Source organism: Nasonia vitripennis (genome assembly GCF_009193385.2).
Source record: "Nasonia vitripennis strain AsymCx chromosome 1 unlocalized genomic scaffold, Nvit_psr_1.1 chr1_random0005, whole genome shotgun sequence".
NCBI lineage: Eukaryota > Metazoa > Arthropoda > Insecta > Hymenoptera > Pteromalidae > Nasonia > Nasonia vitripennis.
In genome coordinates this window covers 4,261,357-4,288,514 of record NW_022279591.1, presented here as the reverse complement: position 1 = coordinate 4,288,514, position 27,158 = coordinate 4,261,357, and the positions used below count along the sequence as shown (strand labels likewise).

General features: G+C 35.7%; 2 protein-coding genes across 8 annotated transcripts; one reads left to right on the top strand and one right to left on the bottom strand.

Moving 5' to 3' along the window:
- Nucleotides 1–1,580: 1,580 nt before the first annotated feature.
- Nucleotides 1,581–27,158, bottom strand: LOC116415759. Of its 4 annotated transcripts, XM_031920915.2 has the most exons (3): nt 26,480–27,158; nt 20,518–20,828; nt 1,581–2,822 (listed from the first exon to the last, which is right to left on the bottom strand). In XM_031920915.2, exons 1-3 carry the CDS (start codon nt 26,558–26,560, stop codon nt 2,744–2,746), a joined length of 471 nt encoding a protein of 156 aa, XP_031776775.1. In that variant the 5' UTR covers nt 26,561–27,158; the 3' UTR covers nt 1,581–2,743. The 4 variants fall into 4 exon arrangements, 3 of the variants coding, with proteins under 3 accessions (XP_031776775.1, XP_031776779.1, XP_031776785.1); XR_004226336.2 differs by lacking the exons at nt 20,518–20,828; nt 26,480–27,158 and adding an exon at nt 15,454–16,733; XM_031920919.2 differs by lacking the exons at nt 20,518–20,828; nt 26,480–27,158 and adding an exon at nt 16,396–16,733.
- LOC107981259 lies at nt 12,835–14,875 on the top strand. Of its 4 annotated transcripts, none has more exons than XM_016986555.3 (2): nt 12,835–13,241; nt 14,137–14,875. In XM_016986555.3, exons 1-2 carry the CDS (start codon nt 13,227–13,229, stop codon nt 14,416–14,418), a joined length of 297 nt encoding a protein of 98 aa, XP_016842044.1. In that variant the 5' UTR covers nt 12,835–13,226; the 3' UTR covers nt 14,419–14,875. The 4 variants fall into 4 exon arrangements, with proteins under 4 accessions (XP_016842044.1, XP_031776813.1, XP_016842043.1 ...); XM_031920953.1 differs by having other exon boundaries at nt 12,866–13,230; XM_016986554.3 differs by lacking the exon at nt 12,835–13,241 and adding an exon at nt 13,272–13,568.

Genomic DNA, 27,158 nt, shown 5'->3' with positions numbered 1-27,158 from the left:
TCTCAAAGGCAAATTACTCAAAATCTAAACTCTTAAAATCAGCGTCCTTTCTCTAGGAGCGCACACCCTGGAGTGGCGTTTCAGGGGAGGTGATGCTTGAGAGAGAGTCGAAGCTTTCTCCCACGCGGGGTACTTACTTCTCCTCTCTTCTTACTTCAGCCTAGCCGCGCTCTTTGTCTTACTCATTAGGCCTTATGGGCCTAATACTATGGTCAACGGCTAAACTGCAGCGTCGGCTGTGCACGCGCGCTTCAGCCGAGGGAGGAGAAGTTTGTTTTGGTTTAGGGTTACTTCTTGCGCTCGTTAAGCGTCGAAGTTTCTGGATTTTTCCTGCTGTCTTTGTTTCATTTAATTTAATGTTTCTGAATATTCATTTTCGGGTACATTCCTTCGAGGCTTAGTTAAGCGTCGAAGTTTCTGGATCTTCTTTTTACTGGCTTTGTGTAATTTTTATATAATGTTTCTAAATAATTTATCCAGGAACTTCGTCACTTAACATCCTCCCCCCCTTGCAGACGTTTGTCGTCCTCGACAAACACACATATATAATGTTTCTAAATAATTTATAGAGGAACTTCGCCACTTAACATCCTCCCCCCCTTGCAGACGTTTGTCGTCCTCGACAAACACACACTTATAAGGGTAAATGGTCAGACACCGGTGACATAATGAGAAACCAAAACTGAGTAACGAATTGTCCTATGAGGTTAAAGTTCTAACCTGCTATTTACTGATTTAATATCGGTGTTGTGAGATGCATTTTGGGCAATGAGTTGTATGAGGTATCTTGGAAGGTTTTTTTTTATTTTTTTTTTATTTATTTATTTTTTTTTAATTTGGGCAGGATCAAGCTTTATCAGGTGTCTATCAGCTGTTCTAAGTTGTAGCTGTTGATGTGTGCCTGCTTTTAAATAATTGGTGCGGTCCTTGGTCCCTTGCCTCTATGATCACATGATCATATTAATCAGCCCTTGCGGCGCTTGATTAAGAAGAGAAAACATATCCTTTCTCTTTGAATGTCGAGAGCATTCATATAGAGGTCTCACGGTCAGGTCTGTTTTTATTGAGAAAAGAATTCTGGAAGCTACTGGTACGCAACCGGCAATTGTGCTTTCTTTGTATCTCATTGATACATGGAATTTCTTCAAGTGCATCACCTTTTGCTTGCGTGGGATGATTGGTTTGGATGGATCGTTCTATCTTGGGTAATCTATTCTCTTTAGTTTTTTTTGTCCTACCTTGTAATTTGTTTTGGTTTCACCTTGCTGTCACACATGTCGTTGACGATGTTCTGGTACACTTTAACCTTACTGTATAAATTTAACTATTACTGTTAATGTTGCCTAATATTAATCTAAATATATGTCCTAACCTGCTACTGTATATTTCGCGTATATTTATTGTCATTTTTTTTTCTTTTTTTTTAGTAACTTATATGCTAATACTATATTTCATTTGTGTTAGTAAGTAGATTCGCTTTCGTTTATATTATATATGATATTAGTTCCTATAGTTTAATATTTATATTATATTAAGGTGTATTGTTTGGATGTAGGTCAATTGGTTAGTGAAAGAAAATGTTCTCTCTTTTTTTTTTATGAAAGGTAGTACAAAACAATATTTTAGATGACAATAGTAGTAACTTGGTTCAATAATACTTATGTTATGCATCTTTTATTGACTACAAAACTTTTATGGCACTCTTGGTTTCTTAAATCTAACTTAAACTAGCGTCACGGTGTCGTCACTTAAAAACTAACGTCTAATATCTTCTTGAAGTCAATTTTGTCCAGTTCATGTCGTAACTCATTAGCTGCTTCGTCCTCGTGCTTCGCTGATGCTTCTGCCTCATCTGCTTTCTCATTTTGATGTTGTCTATTGTCTATGGTCAGTTGTCGCTGTCGTATTGATCTGGCTATTTCTACTTCATTTAACTCTTCATCACTTGATGAGCTGTAGTCGATGTATAAAGCTCTGTGTACTGAGACTGGTGCTCTTGTTGACTGCGTTGCTGCCCCTGCTGTGTCAGCATTCTGTCTCTCGTCGGCTTGTCTGCTGGTACTCGGTTTTGGCGTTTGTGATGTCGGTCTCAACTGTTGCTGTGCTGGTGCTGCGGTTGTTTTTACTTATTATACTTTTTTTTGTCTTGTAGCCGTCGTCGTAGTGTAGTTGTGATGCAGTCGCGTGTGTGGTCTGTAAAACTCTGTATCGGTATTTGGTCTCCGCATGTAAAATGTAATAGTGTCTCAGTAGTCTGTGGCGTTAACTTCCAGTCAATTTTGTATTTTCGTGGTCCGTTTAGTTTGGCGTCGATGGCGTCTATTTTGTCCTTGTAAATAACGTATCCTACTTTTTCATTATTCTCCTTTTTTCCGTTCGTTAACTCTATCTGTATTACTTCTCCGTATTTTATGAAGTCCGCTCTGAATTCCTGTTGTGTCGTATCAGGTGGTGCGAGAACATACAGTTTTGTGTTGTTGGCGGGGTCCAACGTCTATCGTCTTTGTCTCTGTGCGGGTTCCTGTGGTCCTTCGGTTCTCTGTCGTTCCTGTGCATTTTCCTGTGTCGTCGCTGGTTTTGTCGTCCGTTGTCTTCGATTATAAGCCCATTTCGGTAAGTATGTATTATAGTTAATCTCGCTGAGTCATGGTGTGGTCCTCTTGGAATAATTTCAAACGTGACGGTGTTGTTTGGTCCATAACTGTTCAATAGCTTCATCACCATAGGGAGTTTTCCCGCGGGGTCAAAACAGATTGTGACATGGTCCAAAACTTCGTCGAAGACGATTGAGGTGACGATATTTTTCAAAACTTGGTCCATATCTGAAAATAATTCAAAGAGAGTGGTATGATGATTAATGTTATGTGTATTTGGTTATTTTAATTCATGCGATGTATTTTCGTTCATGCATTCATTCATTCATACAGGGTCATTGGTCCTAACTATTGTTTATTATGGTTATTATATAACACGGTCGCAAAATGTAAATTAACTGTCTTATTCTATGCTCATACTGCTATCATTTTCATCTAGGTCAGGAGGCTTCTGGGGTCTTGGGTCTTTCATGGCTCACTCTATTTGTCCTGGGTGTTGGTGGATGTCGGTTGTTTTCCTTTTGATTTTCCAGTTTTGCTATTTTTTCTTTTAATTCCATAATTGTCTCCTGTAGTGGCTGTAACTTGCTCAATGGATCTTCACTGACATTGTCTTGGGTCCAAGCTATTTGCTTTTTGCATGTTATTTCATGTAAGTTGTATATTTCTACTTCTATCATCTGTTTGCATCTTTCATGGAATTTAGTATTTGCGGTTCCTTGCGCTGCACGTGGTAGTCTTCGCGGTTCGGCAAATGTTGCTTTGTACATTGGGTCACTCTCTTCCTTGGCGGCTTTGGTGTCTTCTTGTGTCAAATATTGCACGTATCCGTATGACAAATGTCCCTTTTTGTCTCTGACTGTTTCGTAGTATGCTAGTGTCCCGAACTGGGCGAAATGTCTGAAGAACATTTCGTCTTTCTCTCTATCATTGCCGTCCCAAGGCAGTAGGCAGAACAGTCTATTCCTGATTGGTTGAGGTGTTGATGGTTGATTAACCACGTGCACTTAAGATCTAACTGTTGGTTCTTCTTTTGGAGTGAGGTCTATCAAATCTCCGATTGCTGTTTTTGGTCCTGTGGTTATCATGGGAGTTTGGTATGGTGCTGCTCTCTTGCTGTTCCTCTTTAATTTATTTTGCTTGGCTAATAGGGATCTGAGTTCATATGCTTTTGCTATCTCTCTTTCTGAGTTGAAAGATAGCTTTATCTTTTTGGTCTCTCGTTCATATTTGTGTTTTTCTACACGGGCGTTCTGGGGTTCTCCTACTCTTTCAAATTCTCTTATTATGTTTGATAGTGGTATGTCTACATTGCAGAACATTGAAATGTTTGTTCTTGGTCTAAAGTCCATTGTGTATTCCTTTGTCTGCAAATAGATTACATCAATCATGTTAGAGAAAAAAAATTTTGATTGGTTAAGCATTGTTTTGCTATGTACAAGCGTCCTGGAAATTCAAAATTTTAATTTCATTCACTCATGAGCATTCTGCTTCTTGTTTGGGTAGTGCAAATTTCTTTGTTGTCGATTGCGCGTTCGTTTTAGGGTTTTCGCGGTCTAGTCACAGGATTGCGTGGTTTTTATGGCTGCCTAGAATGTCTTCGAGTTCGATTTCCTCATCTTTTGTTTCGATCTTTCGTCTTTTGGTGTTTATTCTCGGTGATGGGTTTCTGCGCTTCTTATTCTTTGGGCAGCGCCATTTTCTTAGACACTTCATCTTTATGATGATAATTATTATTATCGTTACTATTATTAATTGGACGGTCATGCTTCCATATAGTACTGTGTTTGTACTGTAGTTTTGTCGTTTATGTTCGCCTATTTCTCTTAGTTTGCTGACTATTTCATGCAATGGCCTTCCGTCATTGTTGGCCATATTTGGTCCTAGCACATCTATGTTTTTTGAGCTGTGCACTTCTAAACTGGTGTCTTCTTGATTCAGTAGGGGGTAAATATCTGTTATTTTTAAGTTTATTTCTGGTTTGTACACGTAGGTAAACTCGGTGTTTCTGGTAACTTCTCCGGTGATGGTCGCCTCAATCGTTGTTCCTATGCATATTGGTGCTATGTAAACGATTCCTGCGTCTTTTATCGTGACCTTGTTTTCATGTTTGTTTTGGCAAATGATGTTTAGTATTTCTGGTCGAATTGTTGAATAGAGCCATGATTTGTCATAATTTAGGTACGTCCACTGAGTTTGTTCGCTCAGTCTGTATCGTATATCACATTGTGTAATGGCCTTTTGGTTGCTGGTTATGTTGTATAATTCCTCAAATTTTGCTGAGATTATGTGGGAATTCTCGTCTAGTAAATGAACCATTTTGCTTTGGTCCTGGAAGAGCTGGTCTATATTTTTATTTATGTTGTTCACTTCGTCGTTAGTCACGAGTCCGAACAAACTGCTACTTATACTTCCAATTATGCCTAGTGGTACTAGTCTCTTTGTCCTGATGCTTCTTGGAATTCGTGCTGTGGGGTACTGTGTGTGTCCTAGACTTGCTATTGTCTCTTTTATCTTTTCTTGGGTCTTTGCTAATTCTTGTTCTTTTATTTGCAGTAGGTCAATGGCTAGGGCGTGTCTGCATTTTCTTTCTTCCATTACTTTCTTGCAGATCTCGAATATTTCTTTGTACGAGTCCGTTGCGTTGTGCGTCTGCATGAAGTCCTCGACGTCAATGTAGATATTGAGCTTCCACGTCGCCTTTTTGATCCTGATCACATCCAGCTTCTCGAAGTATATTCCGGGATTGGGGTTTAGGGGTTCTATCTGGTACATGGGTTCGCATCTCCTCACGTTGAGTAGATTAAATATTATTATTATTATTTCTAAAATTTTCATCCTGTAACATGGTTATCGATTAGTTGAAAGAGTCTGAATCCTCGTTATCGGACTTATCCTCTACGGCTTTCAATTTATCTATATGTTTTCGTATGCGCTTTCCATTCGGGTACTCTAGAAGGACATTTTTCCTACCTAAGAATTCGATTATTCTCAATGGTTTATTCCTATACGCATCAAATTTGCTTACACGGGGTTCATTTATTAGTCTCGCGTATCCGCCTACTCTACCCTTAAAGGCTCTGACTTTCACGTCATACCTGTCCTTTGGTTTAATTTTATTCGCTATTTGGGTTTCGCCTGCTAAAATTTTCATTTCTTCTAACATTAATACTAGGTCGCGCATGTAAACATTGTAGGTTTTTAGTTTTTCGTCGGATAGTATTCTCAAAGGGAAACGCGCTATTCGCCCGTAAACGAGTTCAAAAGGGGTGAAATTAGTTGCTGCGTGTACACTAGTGTTGTAAGTGAATGTTGCAAATGGTGTTAAATGGTCCCAATCGTCATACCTTTCGGAGTATATTCTAATGAACTCTATAAGTGGGGCGTGGCTTCTTTCCAGTGACTCATTCGTGTGAGGTCTATATCCAGACGTCGTTAAATGGTTTATTTTGAACAATTTCAATAATGATTCCACTATTTTTGACAGAAAACTGGTTACTCTGTCGGAGAGTATGGCTCTCGGACCCCAAATTGACAAATGAGATACTTTGCCAATGCATCTGCTATTGTTGTGGCGTTGAGATTTTTGATGGGTATGGCTATTAAATATTTGGTTAGGTTGCATTGCATTGTCAATAGATGGCAATTTCCTCTCGGGGTCATCTTATGTTTTCCTACTGTGTCGATCGATACTTTGTCAAAAGCCTCTATCGGTGTATCGGTTATTATCATCGGCTCTCTAGTTTTGAATCTCTCTATTTTCTGCTCTTGACATTCTGCACATCTTCGAATGTAGTCTTGAACGTCGTTCCTCATTCCTGGCCAATAATATCGTTCTCTTATTTTCTAGTAAGTTTGATTGATTCCCTTGTGCCCTCCTGTTAGACTGTCGTGAAGATGGCTAATTATTTCCTTTCTGTGTTTTTCAGCTGGTACTTGTGCTTTTCCATAACACATTATCACTCTTATTCTGCTTCCGTGAAAATGTTTGTAGAATACGTCTAAAAGTATTGGTGATTCTAATTGGTCTAATATGTCTCCTTTTCTCGCTATTCGGAAACTTGTAATTTTTTTATTGATGAGTGTTTCTTTTAGATTCCGAAGTCCCTTGTTTAAATTTTCTATTTTTATTACGTTGAAGCATTTGTCTTTCATTATTACTGTGAATATGTGATGTTTTTTGAATGGCGTGACTAGGATTTGGCCTATCTTTGGCTTTTTACTCTTGATTTTCGTTAAGTCTATGGCTCCGATTTCTACTAATAATCTGGTTACTGGCCAAGTGTTGTCGCAGTCTGCCGATAGAAAGTGAACAATGTTATCTCTTTTGTGCGTGATGCATTCTCTTACGGTGATTATGTTCTGAGGAATCTTCTTGAATGTTATGTGTGTTGGGGCATCTTCCGATTCATGATCATTTTCTGTTGGAGTGTAGTCTTTGTTTAGTGGCTCTAGGTCTGGTGGTGTAGGCAGGAGAAAAGGCATTATTATTTCAGGCGGTTTTGAAAATCTTATGTCTATTATTGATCCATCTTCTGCTTCTATTTCACTTAATACTCCTAATTTCCTGCGTGCTTTCGTCTTATTTTGTGGTGTGCTCTTGGCTGTAGGGCTACCACTTGTTATCGTCACAGATAATGTTTTCCTTGGCGGCGGCATAATTATGTCAGCCAGGCTTTCGACGTCGGAGTCGCTTCCTGAGTTTTCTTCTCTTGTGGTCTCCTGTAGCTTTTGTCGTGCTCTTTTTATTAATTTCTGCACGCTTTTTCTCCATACATTATCTATATCTATTTCTTCTTCTGTTTGAAACCGTGGGTCGGATGTGTAGATTGCTTCACGTACTTCATCTGCTACTTCATCATCATCTGAAAAGTGTGAGGGTATCGTAGCTGTATCGCAATTTCTGTCCCTGATTCTGTGGTATTGGTGTCTTTATCCATTTCATATCTTTTCATACTCTCTTCAAATTTTCTGCTTGCTTCTTCTACCTCTTCCCTAGTTAGAGTCGTCTTTACTGATAGGTTCTTAATTGATTCGTCTTCGGAACTTTCTTCTGTGTTGGATCCTTCTATTGCGCTGACCTCTATTGCAATGTTGCTTATAGTTTTATCTTGGTTTCCTTCTAAAGAAAATACTTCGTCATCTTCTGTTTCTTCTTCCGTCGTCTCTGTGTCTTCTTGTCGTAGTCCACTATACCTTGGGTCTGGTATCGGTGGCTTCTCTGAGTCGGTGTCTTAGTTGGTTGTCGAAGATAACCACGATCGTCTAGATGGGTTGACTGTCATCGATGTATCGGAGTCTGCATCGGTTGAACTTTCTGGGATTTCCTTCAGCTGAATGGAGCTAGTTTCTGCTGTTGACGCTTCAGTCGATGTTTCAGCTGTGGATTTAGCTGTCACTGGTTTTCCTGGTTTTGTGGCTTTTCTTGATGCAACGGGTTTGGGTACTTTGGGTATTGCTCCTTGTTTGATGTACTGTCCAACTGGACTCTGTACTTGTGCGCGTCTTGCTCTAGTTCTTTGAGCTATCACGCTATGCTCCAACTTTGGTGCCTCTTTATTGGTTTTGGCTCCTGTGGGTCTTCCTCTTTCTCTAGGTTTATTTGCTATGTCGCCTGTTGATTGTATGCTGGTGCGTGGTTGCACAATTCCCTTGGCTGGTTTTACTACACTTGCTGCCGCCTTTTCTTGTTTACTTTGTTTTTCTTCTATTACCATTATTTTGATACTAGGTAGATTTTTGTTGATCTCTTCTTCAGTCATTTCTGGTGGATTCCGTGATAGTGCATCTGCGTTTTTATTCAGCTTTCCTGGTTTATACTTAAAAGTGTACTCGTACCCGGTGAATCTAAACATCCACCTCATGAGTCTTTGGCCTGGATCTTTTTTGCTGTGCATCCAGTTTAGTGGTTCATGGTCACTAACTAGTGTAAATTTTCTGCACAATAAATAAGATCTAAAACTGGTGCAAGGCGTAATGTACTGCGAGGCATTCTTTCTCCGTGGTTGAATAATTTCTCTCGGCTTTGTTGAGCGCTCTAGACAAATATTGTACTGGGTGATCGAAGCCGTCCTTTTCTTGGCTTAATACTGCTCCTATTGCGTAATCTGACGCATCAGTGGTCAGTGTGAACTCCTTGTTGAAGTCTGGGAATTGTAATATGGGTTCTCTTACAAGGCAATCTTTCAGTATCTGGTAGCTTTTCTCGCAATCTTCTGTCCATTCAAATTTTACGTTTTTCTTGAGCAGGTCATTTAGTGGCTTAGCTATCTTCGCAAAGTCCTTAATGTACTTCCTGTAGTATCCAAATATTCCTAGTAGTGTTCTTACATTCTTTGCTGTCTTTGGTGTGGGTAACTTTGTTATTGCTTCCACCTTTTCCGGATTTGGTTCAATTCCTCTGGAACTTATTATGTGTCCTAGGAATCCTACTTCTCGTCTAAAAAATTCAATTTTATCTGGCTGCAGTACCAGTTTGGCGAGCATTAGTCTATCCATCATATGCCTAATTCGCTGTTCGTGTTCTTGCAAGTCCTTGCTGTAGACTATAATATCATCTAAATACACTAACATCTCTATATTTTGCAAACCTCTAAGTGCCTTTTCCATTAAGCGTTGAAATGTCGCGGTTGCGTTCTTCAGACCTTCTGGTAAACGTGTATACTCATAATATCCGTTGAGAGCTGTGAATGCTGTCTTGTAACAGTCTTCTGGTGCCATTGGTATCTGCTGGAATCCACTTGCAAGGTCGAAAATCGAAAAGTATGTTGCTCCACTTAATTGGTCCATGATGTCGGCAATGTTAGGCAGAGGGTAGGCGTCTCTGATTGTCTTTTTATTGATTTCGCGAAAGTCGATTACCATCCTCCATCTTGGGTTTCCATGGCTGTCAGGCTTCTTCGGTACTATCCATATTGGCGAGTTGCATGGTGAATTCGATTCTCTAATAATTTTATCTCGCAATTTCTTCTCCACACTCTCTCTGACGACTTGCTTATGTTTCGGAGGATGCCTATATTGTTTCGTATTTATAGGTATGTCGTCCTCTAAATGTATGTGGTGCTGGATCATATCTGTACACAGTAACTTGTCTCCTGGTAATAAAAATCTATCTAAATAATCTTCTATTATACGGTCCACTATTTTTAGTTCTTCTTGATTCAAGTGACTTCTTCTAATTGATTCTTTCACCTTCTCTAGCCTCTTAATTCTGTCGACTATAACTTCACCATTAAATTCGCTGTCTGTTTCTTCTAGAAAATTTGGCTCCGTGTCAAATGGTATTAATTCTTTGGCATCGACCTCTATCATGACGTCTTCTTCACTCGTATTAATCGCCATCATTTTGCAGGTGTTGTTGTCGTTAATTACTACTCCTTCTCCTAAAAATACATTTTCATTCCCTACATCGATTCTGGGTATGTATCCTTCTTTTAATTCACTTCTGATTAGATTGACTCTTACAACTTGCCGAGTTCTGGCCTTTAAAACATGTTTCGTTTTTGCTGGTGCCTTCTCATTTTTGGATACATCTGTTACAGGTGCTTCTTTATCGTCTTTCTTGTCTTCAACTTGTAGCACGTTGCTGGTTTTGTAAGAATTATGTGCCCTTTTTCTCTTCTCTCTCTATTTTCTTGTCCCAGAAATGGCATTGGGTGCATCACGTCTCCGCCTACCAGCGTTGTTAATAAATAAGAAATGACAGCCTCTTCCTTCTTTAAATAATTTCTTCCTAATAGTCCATCGTGTGGTGTCGGAAAATCGTCTGTCACTATGTGGAATTTCACTGGTGTATTTCTGATAAGCAAATAAACTGCCCCTAGAGTTGGTACTGTTCCCGTGGTTATTCCTCCAAGATTCCTCACATCTTTCATATTTATTGGCATGTCATCGTGTATAAAACTTAATTTGATTAGATTTACACTTGCTCCATTGTCTATCATGAATGTTAACCAAGGTTTCGTGGTTCCTTGTGGTATGTGTACTTTTATTGCTGTTGGTTCATCATTTTCCCAATTAAACTCTTCAGGCCCCTGCAGTCGGCTGTCCATATATTGGAAGTTCCTGTTCCCTTGTCATTATCGCCATCACTGGTGCCTTTTGCTGCACCTGGTTATTCTGGCTGCTCTGATTTGGGTTCTGCCTGCCTTGATTGTAACCCTGTATTTGTTGTTGATATTTCTGGTAGTCCACATTCTGCTGTGGTTTCTGGATAGGTTGTTGGTTCTGTTCCTGGCTCGTCATTCTTTCTCCATGACAAGCCCTTTGAGAGTTTAAATTCTCTCGTTCGTTTTCGTTTTGTTGATAGTTTCTTGCATTGCCGTTTCTCCAGCTATTGGGATAATTATTTTAATTCTCTCGTCTATCCGGACCACTAGGTTGATAATTTTCACGACATCCATTTTTGTGATTAAAAATTTGCCTTTGGCTTCTTTGACCATAGTTTCTATTCCACGACGGCCAATTGCTCCCTCCTGGTCTGTTGCTGTTGTTATACCCCCGCTCGTATCCTCCTGTATTGTAATTGTTGCCACTACCATTTCCTCTCTGATAACCTTGATAACCATTTTGGTTGTAGTTATTCTGGTTATAATTATTCCTCCTATGGTTATCTTGGAATTCTCGTTGGCGTTGTTCAGCATCATCGCGTCAAGGTTGTCACTTCCCTTTTCTTCTTTCAATGCATTCCTGGCACTGCTCAGTAAAACGTTCAATTCGTCATAAAAATCTCCTACAGTGTCTCCTTGCCCCATCTTGACCGTCTGGATACGTGTGTTATAATAACTAAAGTCCCTGCCTGGACCAAATCTCTGCTTTAAATGTTTAATTAAGTCTTCTACTGTTGTTATGGTTTTGTTGTTGAGACTCTTCTTCGCTGCTCCGGTTATTCTCTGCAGCACATTTCGCATAAATTGTGGTCGTATTGCCTCAGTTACAAGTTCATTTGCATTCTTCAAATCTTGTATGTAGTCTCTTAACTTGGTATGTTTCCCGTCAAAGCTTGGTATGCCGCTTACGCAACTCATAAGCATGAAGCTATTGGCTATGGTGGTAGCCAAGTCTGCTCCTGTGTTTTCACCCGTCCTATTGCCGGTCTCGTCTGTCATTTTGAATAGATTTACTGCCTCTTAATTGTCGTAGAAAATTCGAAATAATCCTCTAGATAGTTCTCTAAATGCTTCTAAAACGTTCTTGCTTTATAGAGAGTCCGTAATTCCGTGCCACTATTTTATTAAAGACTTATTTCCTCTCCTCACAATCCCAATGTTATATTTATCATATGTTATTATTATTATTGTAATTAAAATTTTATGATGTGGGTATAGATAATATATTGAAGTATATTAAGGGGTAACGTAAACGAAATTGTGGGATTTTTGATAGTTTATTTTCGTTTAATTATTGTGGGGTTCGATAAATAATAATAAATGGTGATAATGATTAATAATAAAACCAGTAGTCAATAAAATATTGTAATAAAATATTAATACTAAATTAATATTAAGTGTTCACGGGTATATGTCTAAACTAAAGGCTTATCCAACGAGAGTCGTCAAATCGTGCATTTTTTTAATGGGAAAAAGATAATTTGTGTCGTGTCCTCTGTCAAAATTTAAGTCAAATTTAAATTAAGAGTGATGGTCCGGTTTTGTAAATTCAATTAAAATATTTACGTGATTTATTTTCTTCGCAAAATTCCCGAAAAGAAAATTTAATTATGCTAATTATTTTATATAATTCAAAATTTATTTATTTATTTAAAAATAATAGATGACTATTTGTTGTTATCGATTATGTAAATGAATTTCCTCTAAATAGCGTTTTCGAAATTAATTCGCCTATAATTATTAACATATAATGTTTGAATAATAGTCTTAACCGTAAAGATTATTTATATTTATGTAAAAGCCCTATTATGCAAAAAAACTATTGTTTCTGAATGGTCTCAAACTGTCACGTAATATTTCAAAGTCGTAAGGAAATAATTTAATTCCAATGGACACGCCCTTGTTTTCGTTAATCCGGTCTAAATACAGTAGCAATAGTTTAATTGTTTAATTACTGAATTTACTTTACAATAATTCTCTTGAAAAGTCTCGAAGTCCAATATCCGAATTCAAATATTCGCGCGCGCTCCGCCGCTCTCAAAATGGCGTCCGCCCGCTCTCGAGTCTATAGTCACTAGCTTGGGTGTGGAACCGCTCCGCGCCTAACTTCTCGCTACAGTCAAACTCCCTAGTCCGTTTACGTCAGCTGTTGCCTCGTTTGCGTCGCGTGTACTTTTCGCCTTCAAATTATTGCTAATTGTTTTGCAAAAGGTGAACCGTGCGTGTCGTCTCGTATCGTTCAATCAAAAGTGCGTGTGCATGCTATCACGGTGTTCCTGCAAAGGTCAAAGTTCGGGCCCAGGATTGTTCCCAATGTCGCAGCTGCAACTCTATCAGCTGACTCAGATAAGTTTTTTTTTTTTATTAAATAAATATTAAATTTCTTGCAAACAACCCGAGAACTGTTGCTTTGTGTAAACTTGTTTTGTCTTTCTTTTCAGCTTTCGTGGCAGTCAGCAGCAGCTTGAATTTTTTACAAACATCCTCAAGATCAAGGAGGACAGTGCTGAGTCTGCATGACGTCATGGGTGTGTTTTGTGTAAGCAGATATTTTTACCACTTGCTCTCTCTCTATTTTTTTTTTTTAATTAACAATAATTGTGGCGTGTGTGATTAATAACTCAGTCGTGTACTTGGGGTTTTAATTCAATAGACTTGGAGAATTTAAAAGTAGAAATTTGTGCGACAAGCGTCTTTCATGTATTCTGAACCGTGCTTCTATGACTTAGCTATTAATAAATTATTGTTCGTGTTTCTAATGTTGCTTGTGTTGAATAATCGAATGTTAAATTTATTTTTAATAGTCCAAACCTTGTTCTAAAACCGTATTTTATTTAGAGCCATGCTTCTATACTTAAAGTTTTTGGTACCATTAACAATAATTATGTAATTTTTGCAAATATTATTAATCACACACTCCCTCTGTTGCTTGTTAATACTTTTCCTGTAAATTATAGGTGATAATCAGCTTGCTATATGCTGACTTTGTTATAAATTTGTCGCGTCTGAGGGTCAATTGTCACTTTTTGACAATTATTATTAATATTTATTGGGTCTTTTTGTGCAAAATAGATGTGTTTTAACCTAAACCCTGGGATTTTATTTTGTTTTGTTCAAAGTGATTAATATTTATGGTTTTGGTCAGAAATACTTTGACGCCAAACTAGGTTAGGTATATGTGTCCTCGCCTGGTTCTGATCAAGCTATCTCGATATATTTTTGATTAGACTTTCTTGCCTTTCCCCTAAACTATGTCTAGCAATGGGTCCTTGTTAATCCATATGCCTTACGCAAAGTTGTGCAAATAAATGTGTGTAAGAATGGGTTTCATATACAAAAATTTTAGCGTTTCCTCGCTCAGTGGTTAAAATATGGTATTAATTATTATCTGGGGTACAAATACGCATGAAATTAATTATTTTTGGTATTTACAGGTTCTCAATAGGCGAGTCAACACCCAAGTTAGCTGGTTCGAGTGCAAGAGCCCAGACTTTCTCCTGCGAAAGCCGGAGTCCAAGACTCTACGCAGCAGCCTCGTCAAGGCCCTGGCTCGACTTCTGGCGATCACATGCCAGTGCACTCTAGTGCTACTCGTCGACCAGATTCTGGGTGTTTCGGTTATTTTGGAGCACGAGCAGTGTCCTAACGGGCCCACCCCTACGTGTGTTCTGTATTCAAGAGAAATAGTGCAGTGTTACAAGTGTAATTTTAGTTAAATACAGAGTGTCAAGGCGAATAGTGTCAATTAGAATTTGTGTTTTGTTTTTTTTTGTTAGTTCTGAATTAGACTGTAAAATGTAGGACTGTGCCTGTTTTTGGAGTCAAGTGTCGGCAATCAAAATGTAATGCAAAAAAAAAAATTGTTGAATGAAAATTGGTGTGATTCTATGTGTAAATGTTTTGGAAGTTACTGTTTTATGCGTCTCTCTGTGTACTGGTTAGTGAACAATAATTTGTGATATCAAACTACGGAGGTATATTGTAGATTATTGGTGTGTGACTTGAATGCGATGCCAATTTTCAAAATCTTGATTCTACTCTTTGTGTGTAATATCAAAGTACTTGTAATGAACTTTTATGTGTATATGTTGTGTAGCAGGACTCATCAAACTGCTTGTGCATTGAGTGTGTAAAGAAAATTGCTGGTGTAAGAAAAGATATTGTGTAATATTATTGCGTTTTGTCTTATTTGGGTACCTCTCCTAATATCCACTGGGTCTCAATGATTTTTAACTAGTAAAACGTCCGAACTTAGTAATTGTAAGTCACAAGAAATAATAAAAAAAAATTATTTTAAAATCACTGACGTTACTGCGCGTCCCACCCGATATGTGGCTGCAGTGACGTCACGGCGTCTCGAATTTCAAACTCCTATCAATGCTCTTGCTTTTTATATTCTCTCATTTCTCTCTTTGTCGCACTTATGACTTTTTAATATTTTTCGTATTTACGCGCACTTAATTGGGATCTTTTTTTTATATGTTCACTCACTCACAAAAAAAAATTATTTTAAACACAGAAAACCAAACAGTTTTGCAAGCAACAAAAGCTAAGCAGATCCCGGACGAACCCCCAGTTTTGTTAGGATAAGACCGATTCCACCAGCTAACAATGAAATATTATTAAAACGTGGGCGCTTAGCTACTCTCCCATACGGGGGAGATCAGTGAGATCACTAATTTGTCGAGGCAGAACTGTTTGATTTAACCGAAATGTCAAAGTTCAGAAATATTGAATTAAATGCTACTTACTTTTTTCTGTGGATTTCTGGAATTTGAGAAATAATTTAACCCGAAAGGATGCTCAGAAAAACTGAGATGACTGCTCGGAAAAGATTGCGGGGTTTAGATCTCCTTTTTGGCAAAATGTTTTAGCAAAACGGAGGATGGCTCAAAATTGATTATATTCTGAATGACTTATTTTCCAAAACTCAACACATGGATTGCAGTGATGTTTATTATCAACTTATCAAAACACAAATTAAATCAGACACTCAAATGAAACAAAACTTATTGAATTTCTCAAAGGCAAATTACTCAAAATCGAAACTCTTAAAATTAGCGTCCTTTCTCTAGGAGCGCACACCCTGGAGTGGCGTTTCGGGGGAGGTGATGCTTGAGAGAGAGTCGAAGCTTTCTCCCACGCGGGGTACTTACTTCTCCTCTCTTCTTACTTCAGCCTAGCCGCGCTCTTTGTCTTACTCATTAGGCCTTATGGGCCTAATACTATGGTCAACGGCAAAACTGCAGCGTCGGCTGTGCACGCGCGCTTCAGCCGAGGGAGGAGAAGTTTGTTTTGGTTTCTGGTACATTCCTTCGAGGCTTAGTTAAGCGTCGAAGTTTCTGCATCTTCTTTTTACTGGCTTTGTGTAATTTTTATATAATGTTTCTAAATAATTTATCCAGGAACTTCGTCACTTAACAAATAATGCTCAACATTAATGATTTTCGACTATCGACAATTGGGTCTGACAGCTATCGACAATTGCTCCCAACCTTAACATCACTATCGACAATTGCTACATCGCGATATTTTTTTCAAATTCCATTTACTAATTAAATATTAGATCGTTTTCATTCATTTTTTTTTTAATTTTATTTAGAAAGACCCTAATAAAATACTACAAACATTATTTGTTACTTATTTTGAAAACATTAATCATTAAATGCGTAATAAGTCGATCATCTTCTTACGTTATCGAGAATTTGGCCAACTACCTTATAGGGCCGCGATTTTTGGCCCAGTTTGTGGTGTTTTGTAGTGGAGATATATAGAGAGTGTACGAGTGGTGGTGCTTGCGTATTTTTTCTAGTACGTTAGCCAGTGTGAGCTCATCACACTCACGACTAGGCCTATCGGCTGTCCACGGTTGCTTATTCAATTTATTTGCAGCTAACCTTTTCTCCAGAGACCGTTCCTCTATTTGCAGATTGAGGACGCACTGCGTGGTGATAGGCACCCACTCATAGCAGATATTATTGTTCCATGCGTATAGTGGGATAGGTGGCAGTATCATAGCACTTCTATGCCGGGAGGGGGAATAGGTACACAAATAAAAAGAATTCTTTGGCATAATGTCGCCGACTCAGACTGCCAGAAATCAGACTACCGGATAATAATGCTAATTCAATCTTTCTAAAACCCACAAATATAAATGACGTAAAAAACATAATCAATACATTGAAAATAAAAAATCGTGGTGTGGGCAAAATAAACGCTAAGTCCTTGAAAGTGATTAGTAATTGTATTGCGGTACCATTAACGCATATTTTTAATTTGTGCATTAGAAAAGCTATATGGCCCGATGCACTAAAAAAGGCCGAAATCATTCCGATATATAAAGCAGGGGAAAAACATAACATTACCAATTATAGGCCCATCTCACTTATATCCAATGTTGCTAAAATTTTCGAAAGAATAATCTATAACAGGCTATATGATTTTATCAAAAAAAATAACATAATATCAAAACACCAATTTGATTTTATGAAAAATATTGGCTCAAAAAATGCTTTAAACTATATCACACAAATTTTGTACAATAACGTAGATAAAACGATACCAACAATAGTCACTTTTCTCGACTTGGCTAAAGTTTTTGATACAGTCGACCATAAGTTGTTATTAAATAAACTGTGTTGTATTGGTATTAGAGGTCAGGCATTGGATCTCCTTCGAAGCTATTTGAATAACAGATATCAAACTGTTAAAATTGATGGTGTAGAAAGTGATAGTTTACTAATAAGTATGGGTGTTCCACAGGGTACGATACTGCAGGGTCCACTTCTATTTATTATATATATAAATGATATGCTAAAGGAGATTCCGCTAGAATCAATTCTATCGTACGCAGATGATACTGCAATTATAGCAACAGGCAATACATGGATAGAGGCGCAAAAAAGTATGAATGAGTTTCTTACTGTGATATACAAATGGTCAGCGGTAAATAAGTTATCTTTGAATGTGGATAAAACAGTTTGTATGACATTTGGAAGTTACTGCGACAGTGTACCGAAACTTATTGATGTAAGAATTCAAAATAGAAAGATAGCTAGAGTTGAGTATTACAAATACTTGGGAATTGTCATTGACGACAATCTGAAATGGGATAAACACATCCAATATATAATAAAAAAGATAAAGTATCTAGTCTATATTTTTCACAAACTATCACACACTATGTCAACAGAAACTTTAAGAATGATATATTATGCTTTTTTCCACAGCATAATTAGCTTTGGAATAGTAGCCTGGGGTGGTGCATATAGAAATAACTGTGATTTATTACAAAGTTTACAGAGAAAAATTCTCAAGATTATCAACAATAATACTTTTAGTATACAAGATAGTCCATTAAACCTAGAGCAACTATTTAATTTCGAATCCCTTAAAATCCATTATCAAGATCTCAAAACTCAATTCCAATAAATGTCAACAAGTATTACCCGAAAGAAAAGTTTAATTATACCTAAGAGCAAAAAACGAGTCAGTGATAAAAGCAGTTATAATAATGCTATTATAATTTACAATGCACTACCAAATGAGCTGAAGGAATTAGATTTACCCTGGTAAAAATAACTTATTAAATCCGATTCAAAAGGTAATAGGTTGTAATTGGATTTCTTAATCGGAAATTATTCAATTAAAACCAATTTAATCGATTAAAATCTATTTAATCTGATTATAACTTTTAGTCGGTTTTAATCGGATTCAATCAGTTGTATTTTTCATCAAATATAACATTTTATTTAAAAACACAACTGTTTCAATCCGATTAAGACCGACTAAAACTTATAATCAGATTAAATAGATTTTAATCGATTAAATAGGTTTTAATTCGATAATTTCCGATTAAGAAATCCAATTAAATCCTATTATCTTTCGAATCGGATTTAATAAGTTATTTTTACCAGGGTAAGCAAAACCGCCGCAAAAAGTAAAATTAAGTATTGGATTAAAACCAATACTTAGTTTTCCAGATAGTTTTAAATTGTTAAATTTGTTCAATTCTAAGAAAAGAAAATGTAAATAGTGTTTATTGTTATTGAAATGATTTTGATAATGTAACTATCTTTAGTCTTAAGTACTAGTTTTAAGTTTTTTATTTTTCTGTTATATACCAAGCTTGTACACAGGTAACTTAGTTTACCTCTACAAGGCTTGCTGGTATTCTTATTCTTAAGGTATACTATATAAGCTATTATATAGTATATATATATATATATATATATAGTATATATATATTATATAGTATATATATATATATATATATATATATATATATATATATAGGCACACACACAGAATACGATTATATACGCGATGCGATCAATGTCTGAAGCAACAGTAGCTTGTGGTCTATCGAATATATCAAGATTTCATGAAGTGCAATAGCAAGGAGCATATGCTTTGTAAAAGATGTGAAAACCTTAGCAAGTAAAAGACTAATAAAAGTAGTGAAATCTCTAAATATAAAAATGTCAAGTAAATGTTTTTTTGATATAAGCATTAAGATAAAATTAAAGTTAAAATTAGTTTTCCCAAAGAAATATATTTTAATGCGTATAGCAAAAAAACATTGACATTTTTATATTTAGAAATTTCACTCGTTTTATAGATCTTTTTCTGGCCAAGGTTTTCACTGTTGAAAAAAGTTTTTTTGGGAGATTTACTTTACACGAAAAATTGTTATTTGTTGTTGGTTTACCCATACAGCTTCATCAACATTGCATATTTTGAGAACAAATAAAAAGTAAAAAATGCACCGATTTTGACTAGCGCAGTAGGTTCAGAACTTCCATAATTAATAAATTTATAAACTAATTTCGGCCTAATAAAATATGGGCCAAATGCGTCTATGTTAAACGCTGAGCTATTAAAGGACTGTTAATAAGCGTGTTATCATCAGCAATTTTCCATATACAAAAATATGTAATTTTATATTCTTTTGAATGCATATTCATTGAATAAATTTTATCGAGTATATTAAGGAAAAACACGTGAAAAACAAAATGACCAAAATCTAAAAATTGCTGTCAAAAATATCGACTAAACGAAAAATGGGTTTTTATTGTACAGGAAAACCTGAATTTTAATTGGTGAATTACATTCATCCATTGCTAATACATTTACATTTACATGTATATAATACGAAAGCTAAAGAGTTCAGGAGAAGTCCTTCAATTCCACCATTTATACAAACAAAGAATATAATTAGCACTCATACGGTTTGTTTGACTAACAAAATATCTAGAAAAATAAGCATTTTAAGAAAAAATTTCTCTGATTATTTTGTTTAGAATGTGCCAATTAATTTAGAAATGTTATTCCCAGGTTCAAATTTCGAAATTAGCAATTTGTTTATAAACATTGTTAATAACTATTAATGTGACCACTTGCGGCAAAAACACCCAACTTATTTCGATTCAGCGGGTCAAAATACATAAAAAAAAGTTTGGTGTAGGCGGCCACATGAAAGTGAGACGCGAACCACTATTGAGGCTGCTGGATTAATAGATATATTTCACTTAAGGCAAAGCGCAATTTTCAATAAAAACTTATGCACCAAAGGTAATTTGACTAATAAGATGTGTTAAATAATCCCAAGTCATTGTTTATTGTACAAATAGATTAAATATACTTTTAGGGAAATTTTGCACAACTCCATAAAATATGGTCATATGTTAGTAAGTACGACCATATTTTATGGCGACATTTCCATGAGGGATGGTTAGACAAAATATACGATACATATTATACCACTATTATAAAATAATACAATAAATACATTATAATATTCAGATTATACTTACTGTTCTTTTCTACGAACTGTATCAAAAATATCTCTGACATCGTCGAATGTGGTTCGAGCCAACATTTCTAGTTCTTCCTTAAAATCTTCTTTTAACAATACATTATCATCTCTATCATGGTTGTGCTCATAAACAACTTCTGGGTGATCCAAATTATTAAAATGTTCTACATACACCCTTGCTACACAGCCAGAACAATTTTTTTCTTTGCAGCGAAAGATGGTACTACTTCCTCTGCCATCGTGGTAGTAGATATGACCATCAAAATAGTACTTAGCAGTATTTGATTGCTTTCCTCGTAAACGTATCATCTCCAAAAAATTCATCAAAATATTATTAGATATTATATAAATAAAACTAAGATAAGAAAAAAGCGTTAAGTTTCATTTTTCATAAAGGGACATGGGAACGAACCCTAACTGTGGTGAACACTGTATTGATTAAGGCATTTTTTGTGGCACATTTATGGGGGCTGTTGTGACCGTTTTCTGACACGTTAAATAAGTTCTTTTTTATTATAATTATATCGTTTCGCGAGCAACATTTTTTGGGGTTAGAAGTTAAAAATCTTAACTACATTCAGACCGGATATTTGTTTCTTAACCAATCAAATCGCTTTATTAACGGCTTCAAAAAATCCAGTCATCACTTTTTTAAAGACAAAAAACATTAAAAGTTGGACAAATTTAATTAGTTTCTGACACGGCTGCAGCGTATTTTTGTTTATTAAAAGGGAAAAAAGGTTTAGTATTTATTGCGGGCATTCTCAATTGTGAATGGATCAGTATAGCTCTGCTTAATGGTTTTAAAAAAACCCAGAAGTTGCGCGTGCGTTAAAAAAAAATGTTTTTTTTTTTATTTAAATATATTGTAAGAAAACGGAAGTAAAACTGATCGCGTTACCATCTCTTTGTTTTATCGATGATATCACCTCGTGTCGTAACTCATTGTTTGTTCAAATTTTGTAATACTCTCTAAAAAAAGATGGGCTTTGTTGTGAAGCATTTAATACGTGATTCTGATTGGTTGCTGGTTCGTTGCGTAGGTAACGAGGTCAGAACAGCGCTTTCAATAAATAACCCTCATAACAGCCATAACCCTGATAGAAAATATTTGAGGTGTTTAAAATGAAATGAGATTAAATATCATAACAATCTCAATGGCAGATTCAGAAAAAATATATGTAATACTACTAGTAAGAAACCTTGGTATAATAATCATTACCAAGAGTATAGTATTAAAACATGCATATTGAAAAGTGGCAACCTATAACCCTATTTGAAGTAGTAATAATTTAAGTGTGTGTATATTAATTTTTTTTTTTAATGTCAATGAGAAGTGCAATTAAAAGAATAAAAATTATAAAAATTTTATCTCTGTGACAAATCACCCTCGGTGAGGTTTAAAAAGTGAATTTGAAGAAAACTTCAGTATCCGAGTCAGTGCGTTTAAGTCTATCATTACAATGCCCTTTGGATTGTAAAAAGGCTAGAAAACTAAAATTGGACACAGTTTCGTAATGGTACCTACAAATATGGAACCTAGATGATTTTGATTTAACTGTTTTCGTTCATATTTTCACATCGAGGCTTATGTGAATCATTTAATTTGGCGTGTCAAATTTTGCTTATAGGCAGTTACGCAGAAACTACTACTCTAGCACATTGTATTTTCAATTGTATGAGTATGTGGTTTCCAGTGTATTTTTACATGAAGAAAGCGGTAAATATGTTGCCTTTTTTGTCAATGCATTAATTAGAATTTTGACTTTTAACAGTTGTGAGAGATTTTGAGGCCGATGCCTGTTTTTCCATTTTTGCATGTGCTCTCACTCAAAAACTGACAGATCTTGAGAGCTCATATTTTGCATATAGATGTCTTTAGTGTAAATGAAAAAAAAATACAACGCTGAATTAACGTTAACTCATATACTTTTAATTTCGATTCCAACACTGATGTAAATAACTTATGCTATACGACTAAATAAGTATCATGGGTGTTGGAGTCGAAATCAAAAGTATTTCAGTTAAGGTCAAAAATAAGGTCTCTAAACCTTTTAGTTTTCGAATAAGAGCAAATGGAAAAATGAAAAATAGGCATACGTCTCAAAATCTCTCACAACTGTTAACAGTCAAAATTATAATTAATGCCTTGACAAAAAAATGAAAAATATTTATCGAAAACCAGAAAGACAGTATGGTAGAGATATTAATTTCTATAAGCAAAATTTGACCCGCCAAATGTAAAAATTCACATGGGTTTCGTTGTAAAAACATGAACGAAAACAGTTAAATGAAAATCATCGAGGTTACATATTTTTAGGTAACATAGCAGTATCTATTTAAAATTTCAGTTGTCTAGCTTTTTTACAATGCAAATGGATGGCATTGCAATGATAGGCTTTGACTCACTGACTGTTATTACACTTAATCCGGGGGCTGACTGGGTCTGAGTGTCCATTTCAGGTCCCCTCAATATTATGACGGTTCTTTATCTTTTTTTGGGTGAGGAATCAGAACTATTTCTTGGTTACCAAGCCCGTACTTGGTCCAATTTTTTGTTATAAACAAATTACTGATTGGCAATAAACAAAATACCACTATTTGACACGCATTACGATTTTAAAATGAAAACAATTATTTTTTTCCTTCACACAATAACGTAAAATGTCCAGTATTTGGACAAAATGAAAATTTAGACGTATATTTGGACACTCAAGTATTTGCTATTGTGATAAATTTAAAAACATTACATCAAAAACTAAAGTAGTCGGACATATTTAATTACAATTTCCAACTACTGGGTTAAAATCGCGTCCAAGTACTGATCCAATCATGTCAAATGACGTCCAACTATACGGTCTTTTTATGCAAAACATTAAAATTTATTTTTAATATAAAGACTAATTGTTGAAGGTTCAGTTTTTTTAATTTAAAGCTAATTGTGTCGGCTAAACATTGGTGTTAAAAGTTTTTGATATTATACAATTTATCCATACAAAATCAATGATCTTCAGATTTTCTCTAAATATCTGTACAAGTACTGGAGATTTTACCTTATTTATTATAAAAATTATTTTGAGGTAGTAATAAACATTAATCGAGTTTAGTAGTATTTTTAATTTGAATCGAACGTAGTGCTTCGTTAAAAAACCGCTGCCAATTCATTGGCACGTAGCTTCCTCCAATCAAATGTATTGTACAAATATATAAAACATTATTTTAATATACAATTACAACCCAGAAATATTATAAGAAGGTTGACGATTATAAGAATTCTACAGAATATTAAGTTTAAGTCATAGCACGAAGCAGATCCTGAGAAAATCATCAAAAACTGAAAAAAGTCATTTTTATATGGGGCGCGATATCTGAAGTAGAAAGGCCAATAATCAAGTTTAAACTAAGCATTTAGTTAGCATTATACGGCTTCTTCATAACTTTCTATAAGCTGTTTATGAGATCAGATAGTTTTAAAGATATTAAAATTCAAAATTTTTGTTCTCACCCTGTATACTCTGTATACCTGAAAACTGCATCTCAGCTTGTATTTAATGAATTTTAATCTACCTAGGTAAGTTTTTTCATTTTTTTTATAACAAAATGGGGAATAATAAGCATTTTGGTTTCGCATATACGTTATTTTACGGCGAATTTTCTATTCATCTACACTGATACATAAAAATACAGATTAAGCCAGAGCTTCGTTTCTTCTACACTATAAAAAAAACGTCTTGCATATCTACTACACCACGCTGGAAATTTGGAGACATCGTTGTGCAATATAAGTGAAAAAGCGAATAATGATATCGTAAAGAGATATTATTAACCTTTCATAATTAGTTATAGGAACGATAACATAGTTTGAAGCAAGCTATGTGCCAATGAATTGGCAGCCGTTTTTCCCTCTCACTCCCTCTCCCTCCTGGGCGAGAGGCTATCTTGACAATGTAATATCACTCGCGTAAACATTTCGAGATTTTAAGTAGTATATACACGTGCGAGCTGTGTCTCTCGTGAGGACTCAAAGGCGACTGTGCGCGAGAGAGAGAGAGGCCGGTATGGTGGGGATATTTCTAGGGTCTGTATGGATGCGTGCAAACGTGTCTCTAGAAGCTGAGGAATAAGCCGGCGGCATCGGCGCCGCTTACGCGTGCTTTCTGACAGCTCGAGCGCGCGCGAGTGAGAGAGAGAGAGAGAGAGAGAGAGAGAGAGAGAGAGAGAGAACGAACAAACGATGAATTCTGAGAATCTGCCGTCCGACTATAGGTGCGGCGCGTATAAGCACGATGACGACTTGTCGTCTGGCGATGCTTATGTTTAAACAAAATATTTTTCACAATGTAGGGAATATGCTCGAGCATGCTTTGGACCTTCGCAAAGGCTCGACCATGTTGTAAAAAATAGTAGTCGTAAAATAATCGAAAAAAAAGAAATCATCTGACTATGTAGTAAACTTCGAACTATGAAAATCAAACGTCATAAAATTTTTAGCTTTTACTAAAGACTTGTACCAATCAATTAAAACTTATTAAAACTTATTTTGAAAGAATGCATCTTGTAGCTTTGTTAAAAAATTTAATTTGATTCACCTTATTTTAAATTTACAAAAAAATTTGATTATCGCGACTTTTCTAGAAACAACGAACACTGATTTAATTTAACTGACGCATCGTGATTTCTTTCGGGGCAAGAGATCAAACTTTATTTTTAATCGCGCACTGTTTTGACTCTACGTAAAATGCAAAAAAAAAAAATTCCAGAATTGCAACTGTAGTAGAAACAACGATTTATGATTGATTTCAACTCTCTCGCTGCCTCTTCTTCCTGGGCGAGGGGCTGTCTTGATAATGTAATATTATTCGCGTAACAATTTCGAGATCTACGTATGCAGGCGGGAGAAATTTCTCTCGTGAAGACTCGATGGCGACTGTACGCGAGAGAGGGGCCGGTATAGTGGGGATAGTTGGGCGTCGGCGCTAGGATCTCTATAGATTCACGTGAACGTGTCTTAACCAAGTCTTGAATGTTTGGTCCTGCGGCGGTTCCACTGCCACGCGGGCTTTCTGCCAGCTCGAATAGAGAAAGAAAGAGATAATGAACGATTGCACGTAACAGCTATAACTGATTACCACATCTATTACCACAGATGATAATCGTATGATAAAACAATAAGGTAATCATATACAATGAGCGAAATAATATAGAAAATTTTACGATACTGGTCGGTAAACTGATCACAAAGCTGCCAAAAGTCAAAAACTTGCCAAACTTTATAGTACATTTTACAGTTTTAGCTTTTAAAATTTACAAGACAGTATGATAATTTTTGAGTTTTTGGCAGGTCTGTGATAGGTTTGCCAAATAGTATGGTAAAATTTACCATACTATTTCTATCCGTGTATATTGAGAAGAAAGTTTTTAAATTTTAAAAATCATTGCTTTTTATAAAGAAATAAAAGTTCAAGATTTTCCGCTGTTTTTAAATGCGTATGAATATGCAGTTGAGAATCTATGTTTACTATAATTTTTTTACGTCTACGACTTTTCCTAATATTGTATAATAATTTTTTTATCAGTGAATAAAGTATACAATCATTTTGAACAATGGATACTTTTCGTTTATTTTTACTATTTAATTCCCCGAGGCATTGAGAGCGTATCAGAGCCACGCTGATTGTTTGAAATGTTCTACTTTGCTTAACCTCGAATTTATTTTTAGATCTTAAATTATAAATATACATAGAATTCTTTATCATTTGGTACCGAATACTATTACATTTGTTTATGAGTGTGTTTTAAATGTCGAATTTTTCTCCTTACTCGCATACGTAAGAGAAATATATTTCATGTTTGTTAAAAGAAATTATTTTTTAAGATATTTTAGTATTGTTAAGAAATTTTTGAAGTAATAAAGTAAATATACAATTTAATAAATATGCAAATATAAACCATTCACTTACCTTAAAAGTATTCATTCTTCTCATTACATTTGATAAAATTCGCCAATGATGTATGATATTGACCTGTTTATCCTGCCCCATTATGGTTTTTGTAACACAAGTAAATCTAGGTATGTTAAGCTCACAATGTTTTCGCAATGGTCACATTCGCCGACATCCATTTTTATATAGTAATCTACTTAAACGTATCGACATACTGTTAATAAATACATATATAGATAAAATATATCAATATGTACATGTGTATATTATTCGTCATCATATACATTGAAACAGATCAGATGGATCCAAGCTCATGAATACGCAAAAATCGCTTAGAGATCCATAAAAGGGCTCATTCGATTTGAGGTCGTTTGCCGTAGTTAGGAATAAATTAAACAGTGGTAATCGAAACGAGAACAGGAACTGTTGTGGGAAAAGCTTAAAACGTATACCTAGGAAACGAAACCTTTTGATCAACAGTCGTTCTCTTCCCTAATTATGCTTTTGGCGGTCTTCTGCCAAGGTACAGTAACTACGCAAAATACTTCGATACCAGGGGAAGGATATCGTCGGTTATTACATACCACAGTTCGTTCGCTAATAAATGTTCAAAATACATATTTAAATATAATAATGGTTTAATTAACTTAGACAATGTCCTGACATAAATTAAAACCAGCTGGCTATATACAGTCTG